A 26,110-nucleotide genomic window follows, 5' to 3' on the forward strand; every position below is an offset into this window, starting at 1 on the left:
TCGGGCGGAGGCACGGCCGGGCCCCCCGCCCGCTCCAGCCGCGGGGGGGAGCTGCGCCAGCGCGGCTGGGCGGTCGCGGCGCCGGCCCTCCCCGCCCTCGCATTCAACTGGTGGGACCCCCCCCTCCTCCGCCCCCGGCAGCGGCGCGGCGCGCAGGAGGCGGCGGGACGAAGCGGGCAGCGGGGGGGAGGGGAGCGGCGGGCGGCCCGGCCCGGCCCGGCCCGGCCCGGCCCGGCCCGGCCCGGCTCGGCTCGGCCCGGCGGGGCGGGCGCCACCGGCGGAGGATGCGGGCGGCGGCCCGGTGGCGCGGGCGGCTGCAGGCGGGGGGCGGGCAGCGGCGCGGCGCCTGACCGCAGGGCTCCGCTCCGCTCCCGAGGATGCTGGGGGGCGATGCCCGGCGACAGGGAGGACGAGATTTGCCAGAAAGCGCTGCAGCTGCTGGCCGAGCTGTGCTCCGTCGGGGCGGTGGAGAACGAGAACTGCCGGGATTTCATCTACTACCTGCGGGACAGAGCCCGGCCCCGCCTCACCGACTCAGGTACGGCCGCCGCCGTTAGGGGTGCGGGCTGGGCGCGGGCACGGGCGGCCTCCCCCGTCCCCTGGCTACAGGAGGAGGGTGAACGTCCCCAAGCATCCCTGGGAGGCCGGGTGCCGCGGGGCGAGGCCTGCCGGCACGGCGGGGGCTGTCCCGGGGTGCGAGCGGCCGGGGAGGGAAGAAGCGGGGGGGCTCCCAGGAGCCCGGGGCCGGGGGGATTTGCTCCGGTCTGGCCGGGGGAGGACGCTCGTCCGGGCTCGGCTGCCCGCCGCTGCGCCCGGTGGTTTCGGGCGGTGCTGCCGGGTCCCCGTGACGGGCGTCCAGCGCCCAGCTGTTGGCGGAGATGCGAACCCCTAGTTCGGCAGCTCTCCCCGCTGGAGGCGGGTGTCAGCTGCCCGAGTGCCGGCGGCGCGGGGTGCGGGCAGGATGGCAGGCAACTTTCTCCCGCGGCTGGCCGGCGTGCCCCCCGCCGCCTGCCTCGGCTCAGCCTGGCCCTGGAGCGGGTGGGAGCCTCCCTCCCCAGCGCTGCCTCCCCCGTAGCTTGCTGCAGTGTCACGAGACGAGGGGGCTCTTCTGCTCCTGTGGCCCTCCCTGTCACTCTGGGTGTAATTGTAAAAGGCAGGGGGGGTTCATAGCTCAGTTTAAATGCAACACAATTTAACCTAACTTTCCAGTTCTGTATTTCACAAGCTAAAAAGACTGTTTCTCGCATTTCTGTAGCAGATGTGGGGGTCGTAGGTCTGACAAGACGTACACCGAATGGTTTTGTGTGTGTGTCTGGATTGTGGTGGCCTTTTCGTATCTTGGCATAACACTGACTTAAAAACTTTAACTTAAGGAAGCTGAGCTCCAGCTGCACAAAAATGTTGAAAGATTGATGATGTTCTGTACATCTCTGGCCATAAGGGAAAGGCAAATTGCAATTTGAAGTAGGAGTTTATTTATTTGTACACCATCAAGTTGAGTTTGCTCAGTGTGAGGAGAAATTTAGAGAGTTAAAAGAGAAGTTGATAAACGTTTGCAGTACTGGAAAGCCTTGCTGTTAGATCATCACAGCACAGTATTAATTTCTTTAATATTCTCTGAAATAAATTAGTTCATTTAGCATAGGGCAGTCTAATGACACTCTATTCTTAAATATTTTTCTGTAATTTGGTGAGTCTGAAGTAACACTCAGAGTGCAACTTACTGACAAATGTTTGGATATGCTAAAAGGCCTGGAGGAAACGAGTAAAACTAAGAAAAAAATTTTGGGGAAAAAAAGATCTGCTATCACAATAAATGAATAAGGAATTTTCCAACATTCAATTTGCTTGTATTTGCTTGTATTGGCTGCTATTTGCAGCCATTCTGGCTTTTCACTCACTTAAAAATATTCAAATTGTGATTCATGCAATGCTTGATAAGGATTCTTTAAAATTAGGCAGACTGCATTGTTTTGTTCCTATAGGTAGATTTAATTGCTTTGTTCATATAAGCAGTAATTTTTGTGACAGGCACCTGTGATTTTCTGCAATTTTCATTTACCAAGGGATCAATCACATATTTGTATATCAGGTGATGATTCCAAAAACGTCTACTTAAATCAGTGCTCACTTTGAATACTGAATTACTTGAAATGCATATGGAGATTTTAACCTCAACTACTTGGATAACAGCTCTTCAGATTTCTTTCAGAAGCTACCTGCTTTTTTCCATCAGCCTCGGGCAAAAAGAGTACCTGGCATCTCTTTTTAAAACACGGCACGTTCAGTAAAAATTTGTCACCTCTACCTAATGCTAAAAAACCCTAAACCTGTATTTATTTCTGCCTGTTTTGCTTAAACTGTTATTATACAACAGCCTTCCCGTAGTGTTGCAAACCTGCTCAATTACACAGAGCAGCGGTCCCTAACCTTCGCCAGCCAATGTGCAACAACGGTGAGCAATTACGCTGCGAGCAGCATCTTCCTATTGGCCTCAATTTTAACATTTTTATTTTTTGCAGCTGCAGCCAGTCTCAGAGGGTCTAGCAGGCAACACGTTATCCATAAGCCCTGACTCAGAATCCACTTCTGTAGGGTAGCAATGTCGGGAATTTATTATTTTACCTTGTCTTATATTTCTTTGATTAAAATACATATGTTGTCCCAGTAAACTGGCTGCCTGTGAGGTTTGTTTAGCTGGTCCTTGGATGTGATGGTATGGGCTGTAAGAAGACGGTGTGCATGGTTTCCAAAAAGAAGTAATACGATTCACAATCAAAGGGTAGTACATTGACCAAATCCAGCCTGATTTACATAGTGAGTTTCATTGATTTAACAATGGTGAAATGTCATTAAAAAGCCCTGACAGCAGATCCATTCCCTTTCCAGCCACTAGTGGTCTAAACATAGAGGAGTGAAGCAAACGTGTGCTGAAAGACAGCATCTTCTTGGCAGAATTAGGCAAAAGATGAAGCTATACTTGTTATAACCTATTTTTTTCCTGTATGAAGGTGACGTGTATTAGCTGAACTGAACATCCTCCTCTTAGGCCAGGCAAAAGAGCTATCTAAAAACGTGTACAACTTTGTTAGAGTTGAGAAAAGTGCAGCTAGAAAACATACATGATTAGCTTTTGTACAGGAATTAAAGCATTTCCCCATGCTTATAGGAGTTTCTCTCCAATAAAGTGGCTACTCGCCTAAACCCAACTACATGGTAGGTACAGATGATTTTACAGCACATTTGGTTTGAGCCGTTCATGTATGCTGGCTCTGTTAGTGAGTGGTAGGGGGGCTGTTCAGCTGCAGTAGCTATTGGAAAAATACTGGAAGTGAGCTGAGGGGTTGCTGAGCCTGACATCAGGGTTTGCCTACAAGCCCAACCTCACGGCGCCCCTCAGTCCCAGCGCTGAGCAGCCAGATCCCTGGAGATCACTCATTTCTTGCCTGACATCTGATGCAGTTGGCTGTGTGGCTCCCTGCTGTCTGAGTATTTGGTGTGTGACTCAGAGCTGGGAGGGCAGGAGGGAGGGGGACTGGAGGGGACTGGATGCTTGTGGTGTGCATGGCATCTTTATTTTTCACGTAATTTGCCCTGTTATGGGAAGTACTGCACAGTGCTTAGAGCACAAGCTTAAGGGCTAATGAGTTCCAGGTTTAACGCGCTGGTCCACTGGATTTAAAGTGACATGGGTGGGTCTGATTTTTAAAGGTTTTCAGAAAACTAAAAATGCGAATTAGGCATTTAGTGAAAAATCTTCAATTAGTTCAATAAGAGTTATATGTCAGAGCACCCTTGAAAATCCCAATAGGCATCCTTAAGCATTTAGATACCTTAACAAGCTGGATCTTTTTCTGTTCCATTCCTGCGTTCCCTATTTGTAAAATGTTGATAATATTTCTATACCATAGAAAGGTTTTATGGGGGTAAATTGCTAAGTCTGAGCACACCAAATATGTAATACATTCATAAGGGAGAGTGATATGGACCTCTTAGAGATATTCAAGTGAAAACCATGTTAGTCATATGGGCATTTGAAAACACTCACTCAAGATCATGTAATATCACCCCATGACACTAGATAAAGCACATATTGTAGAATGAGGAATGGAAGTTGCTTGACTAGAAGAATTATACTAAAAAAAAATCCAAACCACCATCCAAAAAAACCCATGAAGGCAGAAAATCTTAATGGAGTGACTGACCATTAAAAGAGGAGTTAAGACCAAAAGAAGTTTTATTTCCTTGTGGACCATTTCTCTAACAGATGTACCTTGCAACTTCTTAACAGAAAAACTTGGGTGTGGCATGAATCAAGCCTGCCAGAAAGGGTGTATATGGTTTTGTACATATGAATTTGGACTTTTTAAATGATGGACACTTGGGGGGAGGGGGATCGAGATGAGGAGTTACATGGTTTTGATTTAGGATAGTTTAGAGTTTGGCATAGAAGAGAGGAGGAAAGTCTTCGGTGGCTGGAGGTAGTGCCCTGTTCTCAGTCTACGTGGTACGTGACTGAATTACACTTCCATTGTAGCTGATTTGACTGCTTTAGAGTCGCATTTCAGACATTTCAGAAATCAACCTTAACGCTTTTGCCACTAGTTGTTGTAGTTCTTGGGTGTAGGTGATTCTGGGTCTTTTGGGGCTTTCTTCTGTTGTTGCTCTGTAGTGAATCTTTGTTTTTAAAAAAACAGCTTCCCAGAGATGGCAATGGTAGGCTGCCATTGCTCTTTGTAGACCTGATGGACTTCTGCACTGCCTTTTGTTGTAGTGTTTTGCCAACTTTACAGCGACTTGTGCTGCCTGCGTACCTGCCAGTGCCTGCTACATATAGCAACAAAGTGCTTAATGCATAGTTATATGTTTGCTGGCATTTGCTGAATATCAGTAAAATTAAGTTATATAAAAGAAAAGTATAAAAGAGTTGCACACTGAGACTGCCTTACACAAAACTTCATGTCCTTAGCACATTCTACAGATTGAATTTTTCTTCCTTTAGTTAAAAAGTATGCAACCCTTGAAAACTTGGAATAAAAAAATTGAAAAGGTCAGAGGAAGCTGTTACGAACCTGAGGACTGGATAAAAAAAATAGCTTACAAAGATAAGGGATATAAAAAAAGTCAAGGCCATTAATCATAATGAATTTTCATTAATGTCATAGTGGAAAAATGAGTAGAAACAAAAAATACAGTTTCCTGTACTTTTCTGTTGTGTTGGATTGCACATCTTGAGGATAAGCCAGTAAGGTCTTACAATATTCTAAATTATGTGCTTTAAAATTGACTAATAGATGCTAAACCAGAGTACATGCTGAATATTGTGGGTATAGTGATGGCCATTAGGCATAAAGTATGCTACAGGTCATAAGTAAGAGATCAATATTGTACAGTGACAGAAAGTCAGGTTTTAGTATTTGATGGAGTTAAAGATAGTTGACAATCAAGAAACTAAAAAATGTGGGCATGGAGAGGTAATGGATATTGAGGAATAATGTATGAGAAGGTGCAGTTATGGTCTTGCAGTAGAATTTAAGAACGTTATTAATCAGTACTTTATTTTTTAATGTATACTTTCAACTTCAGGAAAGAGAAAAGCACAAAGAAAAGGCCTAACTGGCATAAACGTGGCCTCCCAGGCCACCAGTGGAATGTGGGAGTCAAGGTTTTCTGCGGAGAGTATCATTCCGGTAGACTGCTCACTCCCAAGGAAGCTAATACTTGCAATTGATTGGTATCCCAGCAAGCTTCCCTTTAATTTAGAACTGAGTTTAAAAACAAAACCTGTCTTCAGAAAGTAGTTTAATTTCTTAAGAGGGCATTTTTAAATTTTTGTAACTCAAATGACTTACTGATTTATCCCCCCCCAACTTCTAGGAACATAACAAGCTGCAGAGTTTCATCAAGATGCTAAATACATCTAGATTCATCTAGATAAATGCAAAAAGCATTTACAGAGTTGTAAAGACATGAAGAGGATTTGAGTGGGTGAAATAACTTTCAGTATGTTTTTTATTTTTATTTTATTCATTATGAGCCATTGCTTTCCACATTTTTAATTTTATTTTCCTCCTGCAAAATGAATGTAAAATGCTGCCACTCAAAATTGATGGTGTTCTGTATGTCATGTTAGTGCAAAACTCTTCACAAGATAGAGGACAAGTATGAATCGTATTCACTGACATGATGTCAAACGAATGAAGCAGTATGAGGTCCAAGTTCCTTTGGGTTTCAAGAACCAAATTACTGTTTGAAGAGTTTTAAAAAATACAGTGATGTTATGTATTTTAGAATAAAATATGTATTCTTTTTCTCTTTTGAAAAGTCAGGAACAAGTTTGCGGAAGGTAAAAATAATTATTTCCTGTTGCCTGTATTCTAAGATGCTCTGCTATTTTAATTCCCTGTAAACAAATAGGCTCTCAGAGATTTTCCTGTCATACTTGAAAAGTTTAGTATTGTTTTTTCCTAGGAAATCTGTTTTAAACAGGTAACTAAACTTCGAAACAAAGTGTAGAAAAGAGCAAATTATGTTGAAAGAAAAGGGACTACCTGTATGCTTAATAATGGCTTGAAGCTGTAATTAAAGTAAATTAATTTAAATAAAAGTAAAGTAAATTAAAGATTTCATTTTAATGTAACTGTATATAACTTTTTCCTAGAATAGATTTTTGTTCTTTTTACAGGTAACCTAAAGATATATAGAAGTTTAAGTTACAATTTACACTTCGGAACCAGAGAAAAGGAAGACTAGAAAGATCATTCTTACGATAAAACTGATCTTGAGCTTTGATCAGGTTGGAGCATAGTGATATTAAACACTGTTCAAACATGAAAGGTCAGATCCTTGCGCTACTGAAATCACTTTACAGTTTTCAGTGGCGCAAAGCAACTTCAGTGTAGTAGTACTTTCCTCTAACTTGAGAAGACAAAATGAGTAGGTTTTCTGCGGTCCCTTTGACCAAGGTTCATGCCACTGCTGTCCTGTGGCTGCTCTTGGATGTTGTGGGGAGGAGAGCAAGTTCAACTGTATGAGAAAAAGACAAGAGGAAGGTGGCTTCTGGTCCTTTTGGCCTCTGCACCCATATTCAGTATAGGTGTGGTAAGCAAGAGCTTTCTGGGGCCTCCATTTCCATTTTGTCTTTACTTCTCACTTACGTGGGAATTATACCAAATGTCTGTTGTTTACAGTATGCACTTATGCACTGAAACTATAGCATAACATTGTGTTATGCTTGCGTTAAATAGACTGATGCCAACTACACCCCTTTGCATTTAACGAAAGAAAGTATCTCTACTCGTATACTATATTCATTGTATATATAAAAATAATATTTATTTACTGAAGTCATTGCAAGCAGATTTGTGAAGTAATCCTAGAAGTTAGAATAACATACCAATTGAATCAGAAGTCAGTTATCTTTACAGTCATCCCACAGTTTATGTAAGTCCCTTCCGCATGTGCGGTGAATGTTAAAGAAAATGGTTATTTTGATTGTAACAAAAATATATATAATTGAAAATAACCTAAATAGTAATGACAAACACATCTACCTTTTAAAAATTAGGATGGCTAAATAGCATATGGTCTGTATTACACCTGAATTCTCATCTTAAATACCAATTTTGCTGATGAAAAGCAGTAGGCTAAATTTAGCCTTTGTACATATGACTGTACTTGCCACTAAAACTTTATCACTGCATTTGTCATAACTCTTATTTCAATGGGATTTGCACATTCCTCCTAGACAGAGGGGAGAGGGGAAAGTATTTGCTGATTTATCAGCAAAATGCTGATTTTATAATTTCCTAAGAAATATCCATAAGCTTTCCACAGGCAACAATTTACATTTGGAGACACAAAGCTCTGATCGCTTAAGTGGAGGTGTTACTGTAAGGGATTTATGGGTCATTAATTCCTCAAAAAACATGAACCTGTGTTACAATAACGCTGTTTTTCAGTACTGGTAGAATTCGGAATTGTTACCATTTTGTGTGATCCATACATTTAGTGACCCAAGTACAAATGATCGGCGCACATGTCCCCCCAGATAGCTCTCTAGAAATTTCCTTTCCAAATTAATTTCTAAGAGTTTAATTGCACTGACAATTCAGAGACCTAGAAACGTGGGTCCAAAATGATTGCTGTCATAACAGCAGATCCGCTTAAATTCAGTCTTGAGGCTGTGCAGCACTATAGCATCTTTGGTGTGTAATAAGTAGAGGTTGAACATAAACTGTAATTTATGTATTTATGTTTAAAACTACATTTCTAGATTTTAGTTCTTCCCCCACTGAAAATAATGGTCATTGTTGGTTTAGTGCAAAGCTGTACTTAAGAACATTGTATTGTGCATCTTTGGTATATTTTTGTCGTTAATTTAAGCTCTTCTGTGGCTTTATTTAGACCGAAGAGATAGATTATTTTGGTCTAAAGCTTTATGTCCCTTTCTTATTGCTAAGAAAATTTCAGTTCAAGGGATAAGAATTTGGAATAATTAATTACAGATGGAAGGATTTTTCATAAAAATGCTGTCAGTTGCAACATACAAAATCTGTAATTCCTAAAGTTCATCATTTTACAAGATAAATCTTTTTTGCATGTTCTGTAGTACTGTTAAGTAGTGAGTATTGGTCCATTTATTTGGAGAGTACAAAAAAAATTCTGTCACATAAAATGTTGTGTGTAACAGCTGGGGGGTTGCACATTTGTTACATTAGCTATTGCAGTCACACTGAATCTTGTGTGGTTTAAGTTGCTCAATATGTTCAGCTGCATTTTTTTTTTTTATTTGAGACATTCATTAGCCAACTAAAATCAGTTTGGCTTCCTTTGGCAGACATGTATGCTACAGGATTTTATCTTCTATGTTTCCTATGGTTAGTTGGAATTCAGAATACAGTGGATGCAGTTGAAACTGGCATATGCGTCTGTATGTCTTGAGCCAATTTACAGTTGATGTGTGTCTACCAAAGATAAACGTTGGAAGAGTCCGAGAATACATAATCTGTCAGAAAAAGCTTCGAGATTATTGATGTAAATCCACCATACTAACAAAAAAAGTCAGGCACTAATGATTTTGGAGTTAAAACTTTCAAAGGGCATGTAAAATAATAAGAATTAGGATTTGAAATAGGATCGTTCCTTCCAGTGTACTTTCTCTTTTTTTTTTTTCCAGTTTAGTTTTACACACACACACACAAAAAGAAAGCCTTACTGACTTCCCTTGGAAATACGTTTCCTCAGTTTGCTATGTTTCCATCAGGAAGTTTGTTCAAAATTTCTTAATTCTGTCTTACTGTCTGTGAAACTCCCCAAATATTTCCTTTCCCCATGTGATGGACCATTTTGTGTGTATAAAAAACACTAAATATTTATCTTTTAAAATTTCTTCTTGTAAACCAGTCTTCATCATTCCCACCCAGGTTACTTTGTGTCTGGTTTCTCCATTCGTTTTCTAGATTATGTGTGTATATACCTGTGTTGCAGATGTTTTTTCATCTGGGTGTTCCCACTCCATTTCTCAAGCAGCATCTCATTTTATTTACTGCCCGTATTTCTAAAATTTTTAATTCATCTGTGCTTTAATTCTCTGACCTCAACAGTGTGGTTTGTTTTCTCCTTGCATTTAGTGTAATTTCAGAATGTAATTGTATTGCTGTTTAATCAATCAACACATAATATTTGACCCATCTTACACGCAGATTATCTCATTGGGCATCTGGCCACAGCTATATAAAGCTCTCTTTAAGTTCCCTTTTAAAACTTTCTAGGTTTTTTGTAATTTCCAAGAGGTTCATGCCTATGGAGTTAATGGTTTCACTAAAACTTATTAAGATATTACAAAGGTGTTTCTCACATCTACCAAATTACATAAATAATTATTACAACTTGTAATTCAGTAAGAATTATCCTACTATAATATGTAGAAAGGAATGTACAATGCTAATTAGAAAATGATCAATGAGACCAACAGTCTTATGATCTGTTTCCATTTGTAGCAGGTGTTTTACCCATTTAAAAGAGAAGTTTCTTTATTTTTTTTCCCACTAGAGAACTTTAATGGATAAAATCAATGCCTAGTTATTCTATCTTTTTTGGGGAAGCCTACCATAAATAGGGTGATCTCAAGTGTTCATTATGCTAAGGTCTCTCTGCACAGCATAAAGGAAGAGAGCGTTTCCTGAGTCTGGCTACAGGGAAATAAAGCAGGTATTGAGTTGGTTCTCGCTGAGTGCCATTCTATTCCCCGTAGTAGGGCTGATGGAGGATATGTAGCAGTGGCATTATGGCAATTCTTGCCTGCTGAAAAGAGCTTTTAGGTCCATTAGCAATCAAATACAAGAGAAAACAGATCTGGTATCACTTAAAAAAATATGGAAAGCTCTGAACAGAAAATTCTCTTATCGGTACTATTTTTTTTTAAGCTTTACCAATTTGCTTGGGGTAATGCAAGACACAAATCTAAACTAATAGCTCCAATTTTGTTTAATTCTATGATTGTCCTCTCTTCTGCAGTAGAACATGCCATCAGGAAAGGCTCCTATTTCTGCAGGTGCCACTAAGACATCCATGGTAACAAAAGTCTAACTTAAACTTTTCCCCCTTTTTTTTTAATTGACAAATATTATGATGATTAATGAGTCAAAACAAAAATTTTCTCCATCCAAGTCAAGGACTATGAGATAAATCATAATGTTTAATGAAGAAGATGAGTATGGGACTGGAAAATGGAGACCAGAAATTAGGCTTAGCTGGTAAACAGAAAAGTGAGGCGTTGACCTATTTTTTTCTTTCCGTTCGATTTGTTTGTTCTAAATTTATAGCTGTCCCACAAAGAAAGAGAGGTGAAAACCTGGTGCAGCAGGCATGAGCAGGAAGCCTGTCACTTGTGCTGCTCAGGAGATGGACATGAGGAGCAGAACAGGCGGCCAAGCCTCTGAAGAGGGAGACATCGCTCCTGTTCCTAAGGGACCAAAGAGCACCGAGCAGATTTGCTGTCAGTCGGAAATTAGAGTTAACTGAATTGAAGCCTGGGATTTTGAGGACCTGCCTACAGGGACATAGTAGACAGGAAAAGTTATAGATATGCCTTGTTATATCTCTGTTGTAAGAAGTTATATTTCTGGGTTTTATTACAGTAAATTTTGCCTCTTTTTCTGAATTTAAAAATCTTTTGAGCTTCTTTGGGGAGTTCACTTTAGAAAAGCGGATCTGTCTAAAGGCTTTGGCGGTCTTGGGGTCCCATCAGATGCTCATCGCTTTTTTTTTTTTTTTTGAGGGTTCATGGTTTGGTAAGCCTGCCTGGGAAAGCATAATTTGACACTGACAGGAGGGCTGTGGCTAAGCAGGAAAGAGAAAGCTTGGCCATCATGGCTTCACCTAGTAAGGGGAACCTGTCACCTCGGCTCTTTCCTATGCAGCAGCATCACTGTTCCTGCCAGCCTCTGTTAACTGCAGAAGGTGTAACATTTTTCTATCTGCTCTCATTCTCAAGTTAATGTCTTGCTCCTGCCTACCTTTTTCATTCTCTACCTGTCTCTTGTTCTGTTGCCGTTATGTTATAAAGAGTAATTTGACTAGTCAAGATGATTTCTTTCATACCGCTGCTATGAGCCAGCGATGATAAAATAGCTAAAAGCAGCGCCCAAAATAGCAGCGCACAGGTATAGGTTTGCCAGAGCGATTTGATAATAATTACTCTATCTGTCCTTCTGTGGTGTAGTGTTACAAGTGAGACCCAGCACTGTGAACAAAAACCGCACTTTCTTCCTTTGATGTATTTCTCTTCCTTCTTTTCTGTTTTTCTTGGGAGCTGGAAACCAGAACAGACCTTAATAGCAACGGAACCAGCAACACCTTCAGCCACCTCAACATTTTTTCCTTCTCAAATGGTGGGGGGAAGCAATTTTTCACCTTCAGGCACATCTAAAATTCAATCTCAGGATTCACTTCTCATCATAAAGGCTCTGTATATCGAGAGAAGAAGGAACAGAAATTTTGTTAAAATGGAAGTCTTGGGATTTGACATTTTCAGTGGTTTGGCTGTTTTACCTCCTTTTTTCTGTACTCCTCTTATGAGGAAGATTTCCAGTGGTAGTTGTTGCCATGGTACTAAGCAGGACGAGGTGTCTACTCCAATCTTAAAACTATGTTTATGGTCGTGTCGTGAAAAATTATCTCTTCTGACAAGTCAGGCTTGTTTACGCAGAATTAATACAGCACCACTTCTCTTATTGCAAAGTGAAGAAAGGCTCTTCAGGTCATTCCCCATGTGTCAAGGCAAATGTGAGCTTCAGCAGTGCTGGAAAAGCCTTAGAATTAGCTCTGTCCTTCCACTCCCTCGTTAGCTGTTCAAATGAACAACCGCTTCACGCCCTGCCGAGCAGCTGATTGGCCTTGGAGGGAAGAAGCATCTGAAGCAGTATTAATGTTTCATTCAAAATCATGAGAGCCAGGGAGAAGAGTAGGGGAATTAGGGAATTCAAAACCCCAAATCAGTAGTGCCTTTTATTTCACCAGGCCCTTTTCTCTTGGGCAGCATCCCTAATAGTTTCCCACACTGGATTTCCTCTCAGGACAGTCTTGCTGACTTTGTGAGATACTTTTGCCAAGGGTAAATTTAACAGTGTACAGAGAGGAGTTCAGCCCTCTCTCTCTTCCCTTTGCTTTTCTCTCTCCGTTCTCCTTTTCTTCTCCCCAGCCCTGTTAACAGTATTTAGTATGATATATGCTGTATAGGAGATGGAGGAGCAAAGCAGCTGTGCAGTCCCTCCATCCTCTGCTACTTTCCCTTCTTCTATCATTGCTGCATCAAGACCTAGTATGTTTATCATGTAAAAATCCCTTTTTATTTTCTCAGTAAGCAAAACAGATCAGAAAGCTTAAAATGCTATCTCAAAAATATATGAGCAAACTAGATGTGATAAATCGATCAGCAAAGGAGTGTAGTGGAATGCATGACAGCAAGAACAGCCAGCTGCACCTGGGAAATACACAAGTCCCTGGACTCCAACAGTATAAAATGTCCAAAGCTGTAGAAGAGGAGCAATTCTTACTTTTCTGTAGCAGCCCCAGCAGTTTGAAACATGGTTGGCAGCCATTCCAGTGCATTTATTGCAATCATAACATCACTGATGTTAAAAGAAACATCACCTCGAAGTGGGTATTCATGTAAGATCTTGGATTCATTGTAAATGGTATAGCATGTGCCAGGGTTATTAAATCTGGAAATATTGCTAATAAATAAAAATTGTTTTCTTAGGACAGGAGTAGAAAAAATGTTAGATACAGAAGTGTTGTGTAACTACCCCTTGATTAACAAGGAAGGACCCCTTTTACAATGTTTCAAGCAGTACTGTCCCCAGTAAATGACAACAAATAGGTGCTAAGTCCTTAAGTACTTCTGAGATAAATATTAATATTGTTGAGTTTAAAACCCAAAATGTTGCTTATTCTTTTACCTATTAGATAGTCTTTGAAAAAAAGAAGGAAAAAAAAAGCAAGCTTTTACCGAGTATTTACTGACTCGGCAATTGAATGAAAGGAACGATGCTGACAGGCTTGGTTCAAGGTAATGGGAGGACTTAGCCCCAGCTAAGGAGGACTATGAACATACAAAAGGGCGTAGGAGATACCTGGCTGTAAACCCTGCGAATCAAATATATTAATACCGACTTCTTTGATTCAGGGATGTTGTTTAGAGACAGTAGTATGGTTTAGTTGATGGAATAGATTACTAGTTGGGGCCTGTGAAAACTAGGGCTCTTAACTGTGCCAGTCACTTGGGGTGTCATCTTGGCGAAACATCAGTGCTGCTTTTCCCCTGCCCTTTCAGATGCCTTTTCAGTACCGATACGCAGTTAAAATTCCAGCTAATCCCCTGTCTGTAATCAGCAGAGAAAGCAGGGCATGTCTCAAGTGTGATGTCAGTAAAGCACTGAGCAGAAAACTGCCTAAAAAGCAGCCAAGAGAAAACATTAGGCCCAGGGACTTAGGTGGAAAGTAATCTTCCTGAATATGGCACTCTATTTTCATAGTGAACAGGCAACAAGAGCCCATGCTTTGTTGGGGCCTCTCAGCACTTTACTCTTATAAATAATAAACAGAATATATTTTCCTCCTGTGTAGGTTAGCAAATAGAAATGTGCCTCTGTTACCAGCAAGGAAGCCATAATTGAGAGGCAGAGATTTGATGGAATACACATTCAAATGGGAATAAATAAAAGCATAAAGAGGATTTCAAAACCTCTATTTCTGTGCTGGGCTTAATCTGAACGTTTAGCTATGGAATTTATGCATGATATCTGTTTGCAAGCTTGGATTTATGTTTTCAGACCTAAAACCCACCCCCACTCTAGCCTGCATCTGACTGCAACAGTACTAACAGGGTAACTTTTAGTTATCTTTTGCCTATCCCATCATTTTGCTGTTTATTGCCCCTTTTTTGGCATAAGAGTTTCAAACAGTTACTTTGGCCTGGGTTGGATTGCAAATGCACACATCTCAGCATGATACCATTTGAGACTGAAAGGACTACTATAAAGGCAATCCTGTTCACATTATTGTAGCAGAAATGCACAATACAAAGTATGTTTCTCAGAGGGAGAAGCCTTTTTAACGTGCCCTCATTCTCCAGTTTGCCCACACACACACACGCACACGCTTGGAATTAAACAATGTATTTTTACTGACTCAATTTACTTGTTATTAAGGATATATACTTGTTTATTAATTTCAGTTGTATACCTCAACATGCATATTTTGCTCATGTTTAAGAAACTTCCAAAACGAATCACCCACCCCTTACATGAAAGTCCTCTAGAGAAATTGTTTAACAGTGAGGTAACTCTACTCCGCAACTCGCTAACAGCCCAACAAGTCTGGAAGTTTGGAACATGCAGCTCTTTGAAGTGCATGGTCCTTCTCCCTTCTTCTTCCTTTCCCCCTTTCTTTTTTTTTTTCCTTTTTGTTGGGTTTTTTTCTTAAGTTAATGTAGTCTTATCCTTACAAATGAAATGTTTTCTGTTTTTCTTAACATTCACATTTTAGTCATTCAAAAATTACTCATTTTTCCTACATTCATCTGAGTTTCAATAATTTTGGGGCAAAACTTAATTCTGCTGTTAGTCAGATTTCAAAAGCTGCAAAACCAGACCCACTAAACCTGACCTCATGACTTCTGTAGTATTACTTCCACTCAAAATAATCTTGGAGAGTAAAATTTCCAAAGAAACATCGATGAGTGAAACTACTCATACCCCACTGAAACTGAGTGGGAATTTGATACGTAAGCCCTTCATCAGTTTTTGATAATCCAAGCCTTACAGTTTGTGGTTGCATAAAATAAGAAATGACTGCTTCTGTTGAAAATACTTATCCCAGTGTTATAGTGATCCATTTTGAATGGTCTCATCTCATTCCATTTTGTCTTACTTGAATAATAAATATATGCTATAACAAGAAATTAACAAATTCTTCCTTAAAAATATAAGAATGTGATCAATTTTTCCCCTCAATGCTATGCACTGTCAGCAAAAGTTAGAAATTTACAGTGTGAAAGGTAATCTTTGCTAACTCAGTGAGGCAAATATAGGTTGTTAAATGTCAACCCAAGGGTGGCAATAGTGTTAATTTAAAGGAAATAGGATCACAGACACTTCCTGAGAGAAGGATGTATACAAGCACCTGACTGTAAAGAGAAGATTTAAAATAATGTTCATATAATATAGCTATATGTATATTTTTTCATAATATATTCAAACTATTAGAAGTGTGGGGGTTTTTTTTTAATCTTATTTTCTTTATTTTTGGGGTCCATGTGGGGCCGGGAGAAGGAGTGGAAATTGGTGGGTGCCTTATCTACCTAAGGATGTTGGATGACAAAGAAAAAAGTACTAAGTGTTCAAAAAAATTACCCTAAATCATTCAGCTGAAGTACCTGAAAAATTAGCAAATCCCATCAGCACATTCCAGTTAGCAAGGAAAGTGGGTTGTAGCTGTCTCTGGGGAACTGAGAAGAAACCCACATTACTATTTTTAGTTGTATTTTTTTTCTGGGCAAGAATAAAAAATGTAGAGGCCAGAAGATGGCAAAACAGTGGCTAGAAATTTGCCATCAGTTTACTCTGTTATATATGTTTGTTTTTCCCTTAGAAGTAGCAGAATTCTTGGAGTTCTTCAAAACCCAAGGAACTCCCCAGATCTGAGAGCAATCCAGCTGAGCAGTTCTTGGGGGAGGAGAGAAGACATGAAAGCTGTGGGTCAGTGTCTCCACACTGTTTTCTTCAGTATCCCACTGCTGTGGTATTACGGTTTCTGGGAGCAAGGGGCTGCTGCCAACATTTTCTTCTTTATACTCTGTAATTCTGAGAGGGAGGTAAGGAGGGGAGTTGTCCTCTCTGTGGAACGGGCCTGAGGAAGAGCAGCCAGGGGTCTATGAGAAGAACATTGCAACATTGCAAAGTTGATGGTCCTTTCTGTACATCCCATTTGTTGATGTATACCCACCTGGAGGGACTATCGTATAACATGGAGGGTATATCAGTGATTATAATTGAACTAGTCTTAAAAAACCTATGCCGTATACTGTGATTATAATTTCTCTCTCTGGTAAGGTTATCCTCTTTTTCTTATTTATTGCTTGAGTGAACCTAATACATTTGAAATTATGTTTTAGAAGTAAGATACTGTGCAACTGGTGGTATTTCATTGCAGAATAACCCCTGAAGGGATTTGTAATCCCCTGGTACTAACAGCATATTATAGTGAGCCAAATTGAATAATGAGCTCAGTGCTACGAACACAGCTTCATATTCAGCCTCATTCTGTTTTAGTTAGCATTGCCTAGTAATTAATTACTATTCTGTATTTATGCTATCAATGACATCCAGAGGCTGGCCTAAACACGCTCGAGCCGCTGGCGGCAGCAGCAGCAGCAGTAGTATATATACATGCAGATATTTTGTGCTCCCTCTATAAATGTGTGCTGCAGACTGTCTCTTAAAAGATTTGTTAGTAAGTCTTCCCTGTAGCTAAACACAAGACAGTACGTGCTGGACATCAGTCAAAGACGCACAGTGACACAGAGCTTACTAATTACTATTAATGTTTACAGGATTTGGAATGTCCTAATTGATTTTGGCACTGAAAGCGCAGTCTGTTAAATTGCTTGTCACCTTTGTTGCATCCTAGGTCTCATTGAGAATCTCGTATGCAATTAACTGTAATTGCTATACTGTATTTATTCTAAAATGCACAATACATTACTATTTTGTTGTTTGGATCTCAAAATTGGGAATTAATTGCTTACAAAAATACAATTCAAAACAAGGGGATCTTTGTGATGAGGGGGTTTTTTTCAGAGTAGAAAAATATGGAGATTTTAACATAGTTCATGTTCCAAACTCATAGTCCTCCTGTACTTGAAATCTCACTAACTTCAGGGAGAGTAACTTGGGCACGACAGGTAAATCTACATTACCAATTTTTGTGGCACAACGAGAGGAGTTTGATTTGCTGCACACCATTCTGATTATAGGACTGAATGTCCCCGTTGTGCTGCTACCAGCAGTGAAACTTGTGCCAGTTGCCAGTTCAAGGCACGTATAAGGCAAGCCTTGAGAACTAACTGCAGGAGGACCCTGTGTCCACATTGATGAACTCTGGAGTCTAGCTTCAACCTTGGTTCCACCAGGAGGAAAACTACTTCAAACACACCTGCCGGTGGTGTGTCTTCACTCAAGTGAGTACCACCAGGCTCCAAGTATAAAAACAAGGCAAAGCTGCAGCAAAAAGAATCCTTTGCTCTCCCTCCTCCAATGCTAAATCACTAATGTGGACACATCCTACGGTATTTAGGAAGATTCCGGCTAAAGATGCTGAAACAAATTGTTATGCTGTCTGTAAGACAGGGCATGTCTTACATGTTTTCTGCATACGGAACTGTACAGTAATTCTTGAAAGGAATATATTTCCTCCACATATTCTAGGTTACAAGGTGGAAGAAGCACTGAATTGCTCACGTCAATTCATCTGCCAGTTTAGCCTGGCAATATTTTCTATTTAAACAGCCAAAGCTCCAGAATTAACATGGACTGTCTAGAAACCTCAATAAAAGAGCGAGCTTTGCCAAGAAGCAGTCTAGGACAGCAAAAAAGTGAAGCCCTTCCTGCAGATAAAGGACAGGAATCTGCAAAATTTTCCTTCAGGGGAATGGAGAGCTACATTGTCTCCTGATATCTCCCAGGGTTTGGATGTTGGAGCACAGGTTTGTTTTTCAAGTTTAGACTGACAGCGCCTGCACTTTTCATTTCATAGTGGATTGTTCAAGGAACAGCTAATCATAAGTTTCCTTGCTGTCCTTTTTAAAGCAGAAGATGCTCTTTAGTTCCTTGTATTAAGAAACTAGCTGTTGTAGTTTTTCTGGAGAAAATAATTTCAGGCGATAAGATACAGATCTAGCTAAATTAACTTAATTAAAGAAAATGCAAATCCAGTAGAATGAGAGTGTAGATTCTACTTGCTGCAAGCAAAAAATCTATCCAAGAGTCTGGATATGACAAATAATGACAATAATTGTACATCTAAAATATTGGCAATATCTTCTATCAGAATGCAGGATGAAAACGGGGACTATTTGATTTGAATTTGTTTTACCTACTGCAAGTGGAAAGACAAGCCTAAATATCATGGACTGATTTCCAGAACAGTCAAACTATTTTAGAGCTTACTTTTAATCCACTTAATTATTTTGCTATTCTCCATTCAATTAACTATCAGATTAAAGTTCTTCTGTAATATGTAAAATGGTGTTTTGATAATAAAAGATTATAAAAGAAATACTGCAGAGTTTGCTTTAGAAGAAAGGATAGCAAGATTGAAATCTGCAGAATTCCAAATTAAAAGAGGCTATTAACTTTGATAGCAATGACATATACGTGTATATACCACAAGAAGATGGGATATATTACATGGGGTATGGAAGACTAGTACAAATCTTTACTCTAGGAATCGTTTAGGATTGTACATAAATACCATTGCTTGGATTTTCTGCTTAGATCTTCCAGCGTTGTTGAATTTATCAAAACCTATGTTTCATTTTTTTATTGCAGATGTTGCTTGTAATTGCTTTTTGTGGTATTTCAGACTTCATGGGATCTACTCTGGAAAAAAAAAATTCTTTTGTTTTACAGCCTAAGAATTGATGCTTAGCAGTCCCTTTATATCGCAGAGCATGGTGACACAGCTTTTCAGTTGTCTGTACCGCTTTCTTTCTGTAAAAGTCTGTTTGTTGTGTCAGTTAGTACTTTACATGTGGTGGCAATGTGCCTACCGTACACAGAAAGCAGGTGTATTTGGAGAGATGGCAGCTTTCTCAGAACTCAATTATTTAATTAACTTATTTATAACTAGATTGAAAAAGCCATACCATCTGTTTAGTGGTCAAAATCCTGCTTGTGTGCTAAGCAATGATTATTAAACTCTCTTCGTCCCTTTCTATTTGGTTGCATGCTGTTTCACTAGAAGCAACTGGAAAGTTGCTAGACTCAAAATTAGAAGTGAGAAGATCCAGATTCCATTTTTAACTTTTCAACTGATTTACCTAATTTCACCTTGAGCAACTGTGCTGCATCTTCGTTTCTGTTGCCCATTGTAAAAAGACATTTAAATAACTTTGACATTTATAGGAAGGAAAAAGCCAGTTGGTGATAAACAGTTTAATCACTGTGATAATGTAACAGCTTTGTTCTACAAGCTGCTTGGTAATGCGGATAGAAAAACACTACAAACAATTCTTCAAATATCCATTAGGGTATCTAAACACATTTGTTGCACTGTTTACATTCCATTAACATTTGTCAGATTCAGATTTACTCCCAATGGTGTTAACTGTGTAGGTCCAGACACTCAGAGAGAATACATGCAAAATTTTAATGAATAATCCTTGATTTTTTAAAAAAATAATTTACTCATCCTATCAGCAATGGCAATGTTACTAATTAGTTAAATAAGGACAGAAGGCTGTTGTTTATGTCTCATAGATATATAGCAGAGGTCACTAAGCTGTTAAATAAAAACATCTGAAAAGAGCTTGCAAATTTCTCTTAAAAATCTTTTAAATTACATATTTTTCTTAAAAATCTGGATTTGCATTTCTTTTCCCATTCGTATGATATTTGAAATTACTGGAGGAAAAGATTTACTTTTAATGGACCTTCTTGTCATCATCCAAGAGGGCGGGAGGCATACTGTTAGTTGATGGGCAGTAATGATGAAGACATCGTGCATCAGAGAGGTGGTCTGAAGACATTGACAAGAAAGGTGTCAGACAACCCCTTATCTTAATCACTCCTGAATAGTTACACTCCTGGGCATACACGAAGCCTGCATCTAGCTGCTAGTAAAAATCAGGGTATCGTAGGTGCACAATGGAGGATTTCTTTTTGTAATTCTGAGGTCGCTGTGATGAGTCATCAACCGGTGACTTTTTCATAGAACAGAATCATTTAGGTTGGAAAAGACCCTTAAGAGCATTGAGTCCAACTGTTAACCTAGCACTGCCAGGTACACCACTAAACCATGTCCCTAAGCACCACGTCTGCACATCTTTTAAATACTTCCAGGGATGGTGACTCGGTACGTGTATGATCAAGGAGGTAAGCTTGCATTTGGCAATGCTTTCTCACACAACTCTGTCAAAACTGAGCGAGGTCCCTACAGTAAACTGTGGCTCCGGCCTTACAGATCTGAGGGTTGTTGTCTCCCTCAATATCTATTTTACTCATCAGAACTTAGTAATTTTTTAAAACACCAAAGTCCTAGAGGCAACATCATTTATTAAGCTTATGTCAGCAGTCACTTTCTATGAATTTAATATATACTTCAGGATTTTAGCTTTCCAGACACGCTGATGCATCTTAGACTTGGGATGTACATGTGTGAGTGTGTGTATCGGAGGGGAGGGATGGAGTGGGGGAGAAGGACAGAAAGCAAAGGAGAAACCTTTGAAGACACAAAACAACGTACATTGGTATGAAGCCATCTGCCTGAGTCTGCAGTGTTTGAAAAATGGAGTGTATGAACTGCTCCTGTTCATTGTCATTGAGGGAAGTAGATCAAAAATCTTCAGGACGCTTTTAAAATATTAACTGTTTATTTTTTTAATTGCGGAACATTTTTAGATGCATTGAAGTAACACACTTCTTCACAGTGGTTGATACTGGTAAATAGGGTTCAACAGGCAGTCATTGCTACAAATGACTTCTTGTATGAAACGTAAGAGCTTCTGATCCTTTCACGGACCTTAGAGTCTGTGGTGCTCACAAGTGGATGTTTCCTTATTTGTGCAAAAAGGCTCACAGTGTTTCTTAAATATCTAAAATAAAAACACTTCCTGCTTGTCTTAGGTGCAGAATGCACCATGAGGTCCCTTGCAGCTTATGAAACCTCCAGACAGATGCAAAGCTGATGTATTCAGTTAAGTTACTATCAGCCTTAAAACCCTGAAATGCTGTAGTTAGTATCTTGACCTTTATGTCAAGATGAATGAAAAACAAATTAACTTCTGAGTCAGCAGGCCTTTCTGAAGGATTGTGTTTGTTAGAAAATGTCCCTGGTTTTACATACAGGTATAAGGGCAAAATTAGCAGTTTTCTATAAAAGCTGAAACATCTTAATCTCAACAGTTGCCAGAATTTCTAGCCTTAATGAACTAGTTATTGATACTGTTGTTTGGCATTTATATATTATAATCTGATTGTTTCTATAGCACACAGCTATGGGTATTGTTGACAGGAAGGTACAAGAGGGACTGGCAAATTTCGAAGTTAACAGCACATAGGGTTGTATCAAGCTTTTGTCTTTGTCCCTTGTCCCCCATCTGTCTCCTTCTAAAGATTTGTTTTCCCTATGAATCCAACAGATTCTCAGAAACTCCTGACCTTTCACAGTAAGTGATTTGTTGAGCGTGCCCCTCTGACCACGTGGTAGGGCCAGGCTTCTCCAGGTATCTCTGCCCAATTTTACTCAAAGAATTTAAGGACATGTTAATACATTAATCTTTAGCAGTCACTGACAACAGTTTGCATCACATCTGTGACTCGGACTGACATCTCGATTTCGGAGAGTAGCAATCCCATGGTTACTTCACTGATCGGAGAGCAAATGAATGCTAAAATGCACTGTTCTGATTTATTATTTTCTTGATTTTTTCTTTTTTTAATCTATTACAGCTCAATAAAAGTGCTTAGATCAGCAGCTGTAGAGAGTAAAGCCCTGAATTTATCCCTACAGTCAATTAGCTTGCTCTTCAGTGAGAAAGCCACATATTTGGACGCCTCCTGCATGATATGGAGCAAGAATACTGACAAGCCTCAAAAAGTTGGGCATGCAGATCATTACCATCCTTCCCAATATCAAAACTTCAATGCATTCATTTCTGTAACCCAGTGCACAGTTTGGGTATACTCACTGGAGCAACAGGATTAGACTCTACTGCTTTCTTCTCAGTAACAAATATTGATCAGGGTGGGTCCATTAATTTGGGATGAGTGGGCATCTGTCACTACTACACGGTGTTCAATATTTGCTTTGTGGGTCAAAATTGCAGTATATCAGCTTTCCTGTCCATAAAACTAGTTAAATACAAGAAGAAAAACCCCTCAAACTTTCCAGTTTCAATTTTTCATTCACAACTAAGTACAACATGAAATTGTGTAGTTCATAAGAAAACTTCAGAGTTGTTGCTACTAGTTCTTTCTACAGATTCCTTTTAATATAAGGAATGTCTTGCACGACTGTACAATTACACCCAGGAAAGCAGAAATCCAGATATGTACAATTCTTAACGCAAAGCATGCATTATTTAGTATATGCTTTGCAGAAATAAGCAAGTTTAAGTTCTCCTTTGTATTTGGATTTGCCAAAATTAGGAAGGCTTCCAAGAGCATCTCAGCTTTAAAATAATTACTTCCTAGGAATGAAAAAGCAGAAGAGCAGTCTGAATGATAATTTTTTATCAAATCTGTTTCTCAAGTCTATTCTTTAGCCATTATGGTTTTAAGCTGTTTCACTTTAGATTTCTCTTGGTTTTCTGCTCTTAGTTTCTCTGTTTTCATATCTGTTCTACAATTTTCTCTTAGACAGATGGGATTTCCAGAACTACCCACTAGTAACAGTCTGTAGAAGCCTTGAACTTGTTTCTTTTGCTCTATAGAGATGAAGAGGAGTGGGGATGGGAAAGAAGTATATTCCATATATTTTTTCTAACAGTAAATTCATAGTAAACTTCATCTGATTGTAAATTACTAATTCATTATCTTTCCTAGTAGTAAATATCACCATCAGTAAGACTTCCATCACACCCTAATACATATGGATCAGGGCAAAAAGCTTCATTTTATAAAATGGGAACCCTAAGTTCACAAAGAACAACAGATACATAATACATTCACCATGGCTCATTTTCTGAAATACTTTTTTTTAAAAAGTCAATGTGAGCAGTACAGTGCATCTGGCTTTTCATCCAAGAAGGATAAATGCTTTTAAAGCTGTCTTTACTTCCCTTTATGCCAACAGCTCCCTCCTAAAAGAATAATCAGGCTATTTAATCAGTTTAAGATGCTAGTGGTTTGTGATAGTTTACTTTTCAGGAAGAATAATGTGTAACAAGTCCAGGACAATCAGGTAATATGAAGAAGTCCTAACCAGAGCAGTTTGAGAATATTGTAAACTATCTTTCTAGTCTAGATATTATGTAGGGATGAGAGTGCAGTCATTCAGGGAAAAAAAAATAAAGACGGCAAAACTGAAAAATAGATATAAACATCTCATTAGGTTCGTGAAGGTCAAGGTAAGTAATAAATTTCCTCTTTATCCATAACAGTCTATGCAGGCAACTTTCCTGAAGTCCCTTGTGAGGTTTCAACACTTGTGGCAATGTTTTTATGATCTGCCAGCGTACAGAAAGCAAATGAATTTTGGCTCTTCCTTGAATGTAAAGCAAGGATTGTAAATATTGAACCACTGTGATGTGCCAAACTCCCATAACGTACGCTTAGAGTAGTTGATTCTGAAAAGGAAGCTAATGAAATAATTGACCTCATTTCCATTCCAAGCAACCTGACTTTAAAGAGAAGCTTGCACTTTTATTCTACATAAATTGCCCAGAAGAGTAATAGTGTTCTTATTTCTTACGTATTTATTTCCTAAAAAACCAAAATGAAGTAAGTAAGGTTCAAAAATTGACAGGTTTTTTTTCAAGTTACTCATAATTAGAAAGGCTAATGGTTTCCACTGGGCATAAGAAAATTAAAGGGACAAGTAGCCAACTGGTAGATGAAATTCAGTGCTTCCAACAGAAAAGAAAATGGAAATTTGAAAGAAAAAGATGTTACATAGATTTGTTCTAGAACTATATGAGCGACGCAACTCCTATTAATCATTATGGCTAGTTCTGTGAAAATATTTTTTTGTCATATTCATCATATTATAGATGTGTGTGTATTTACATATACATGTCTTTAGATATGAATGTGAAACTTAAACTTTGCTAAAGGTCAAACAGCCCTTTAAACCCTTTAGTGGTCTGTCCACATCTCCCACGGTCCTTTGAAGTCATTTAATTCCACAAGTTTCCCCACCAAAAGAAAGTCATTTAGTGAAACATTTGGGTAAGTACTTCTCCCCCCCGGAAAGATTGTGCCCCAAAGGGGATCAAAATTAAAAGGAATTTGTTAAAAATTTGCAGAAAATGTTGCTACTTCATTATTATTTTTTATAATATACATCTGTAACTATTGTTTTGAGCACTTTGGTACAATATTACTGTACAGTTTTATACAAGTGGGAAATGAAATGCTTCTCTGTCATTTCTTTTAGTGCTCTCAAATGCTTCTTTAGTATTTATTACAACTTACTGGGCTTTCAAGGACTATAATGGAATTTAAAGCTTACTGGCATGGTTCAAATAAGCTGTTTGCTCTTTCTTCTTCCATGACCTGGAGAGTTCCTGCTACTGGCTATATATTGCAGAAATAAATCGCAATTTCTCTTCAGTATTATTCATAGGGTCATAACATTCAAGATTAATGTTTGCTCTGATGGCTTATTCATGAAAATGTTCACAAATCTCAAAAGTTTCGTACTTTTTAACACACACACAATTTGTCCAAAAATTTCTGCTAGAAAGCATGGTTGTTCTTTATTCATTCTTCACCATTCATTTCTCTATTAAAACCTTTCATTCTGCCAGTGAGGGAACATACACAGTATTTGCCAAAAGTGACTAGTCACTTTCTACACTAGATGGGAAGTTAAATTCTTCAATAAGCCTATGAACTACTGGTTTCCATCCCTTAAAAAACACCAGGATAAACATTTGCAAATGATTAATTAGCAACTCAGTTCACTTTGTGAATGATCCTACAAGAAGAAGAAAAGTCTAAGCGTATCACATTATTTATTCCAAGCAAATAATTAATCTGATTCTATTTAACAAATCCCAAGAAGTAGCAGAGCGAGTGGGTAGGTGGAAATACGCGTTACAGCTCTTGACTACAGTCATGGGAACTGTAACTCTTACAAAGCACAGCTACTCAGTTTTTGCACTATGAAGGACCTAACAGGCCTGACGGTCATATGAATATGCAGTATAAATCTATACCCCAAAAATTTCTTTCTCACTCAGTATATCACCAGCTTCTCCTTTTAGCTAACAAGCTACAAGCGTGTCTCAAATGCCAAATGGCTTTTAGAAAATTTCATATTCGTTCACTCCAGCTACATTTCCTGACCTGCAAATGTAGGACCCTAACTGATTCTGCCTAACAGGATGCAATAGAGCCGTGTAAGCCATCTCCATGTCATGTTACATGTAGAGTACTTGACAATCTGGCATGGTGTCTTTCAAACTGGTGTCCCCTCTTCTGTTATGCTATTATTTATGCATTTTTTCCAGATTACACTATATAATACTTTTCACTGAATATTACAAGACCAAATATATACAGTAATTTTGCATATTTTATCACTTGTGCGAAGTATGTATTCAAAGAGAATATGGTAATAACCAAAAAGAACCAAGTCTGAGGCATAGGAACCTGGATAAAAC

The 26,110-nt window shown here is 39.1% G+C and overlaps 1 protein-coding gene across 4 annotated transcripts in view; it reads left to right on the plus strand.

The window, feature by feature from the left end:
* The first annotated feature begins 350 nt into the window (after nucleotides 1-350).
* The window catches only part of LOC143163145 (synaptotagmin-9), a 72,282-nt gene continuing 46,522 nt past the window's right edge, over nucleotides 351-26,110 (plus strand). For all 4 annotated transcript variants that reach the window (XM_076343927.1, XM_076343928.1, XM_076343926.1 and 1 more), the window contains exon 1: nucleotides 351-538. In XM_076343927.1, coding sequence (XP_076200042.1) covers nucleotides 391-538 — 148 coding nt within the window. In that variant the 5' untranslated portion in view covers nucleotides 351-390. The remainder of the gene's footprint in view (nucleotides 539-26,110) is intronic.

Source organism: Aptenodytes patagonicus, chromosome 7 (assembly GCF_965638725.1).
Source record: "Aptenodytes patagonicus chromosome 7, bAptPat1.pri.cur, whole genome shotgun sequence".
In the NCBI taxonomy this organism is placed as follows: Eukaryota; Metazoa; Chordata; class Aves; order Sphenisciformes; family Spheniscidae; genus Aptenodytes; species Aptenodytes patagonicus.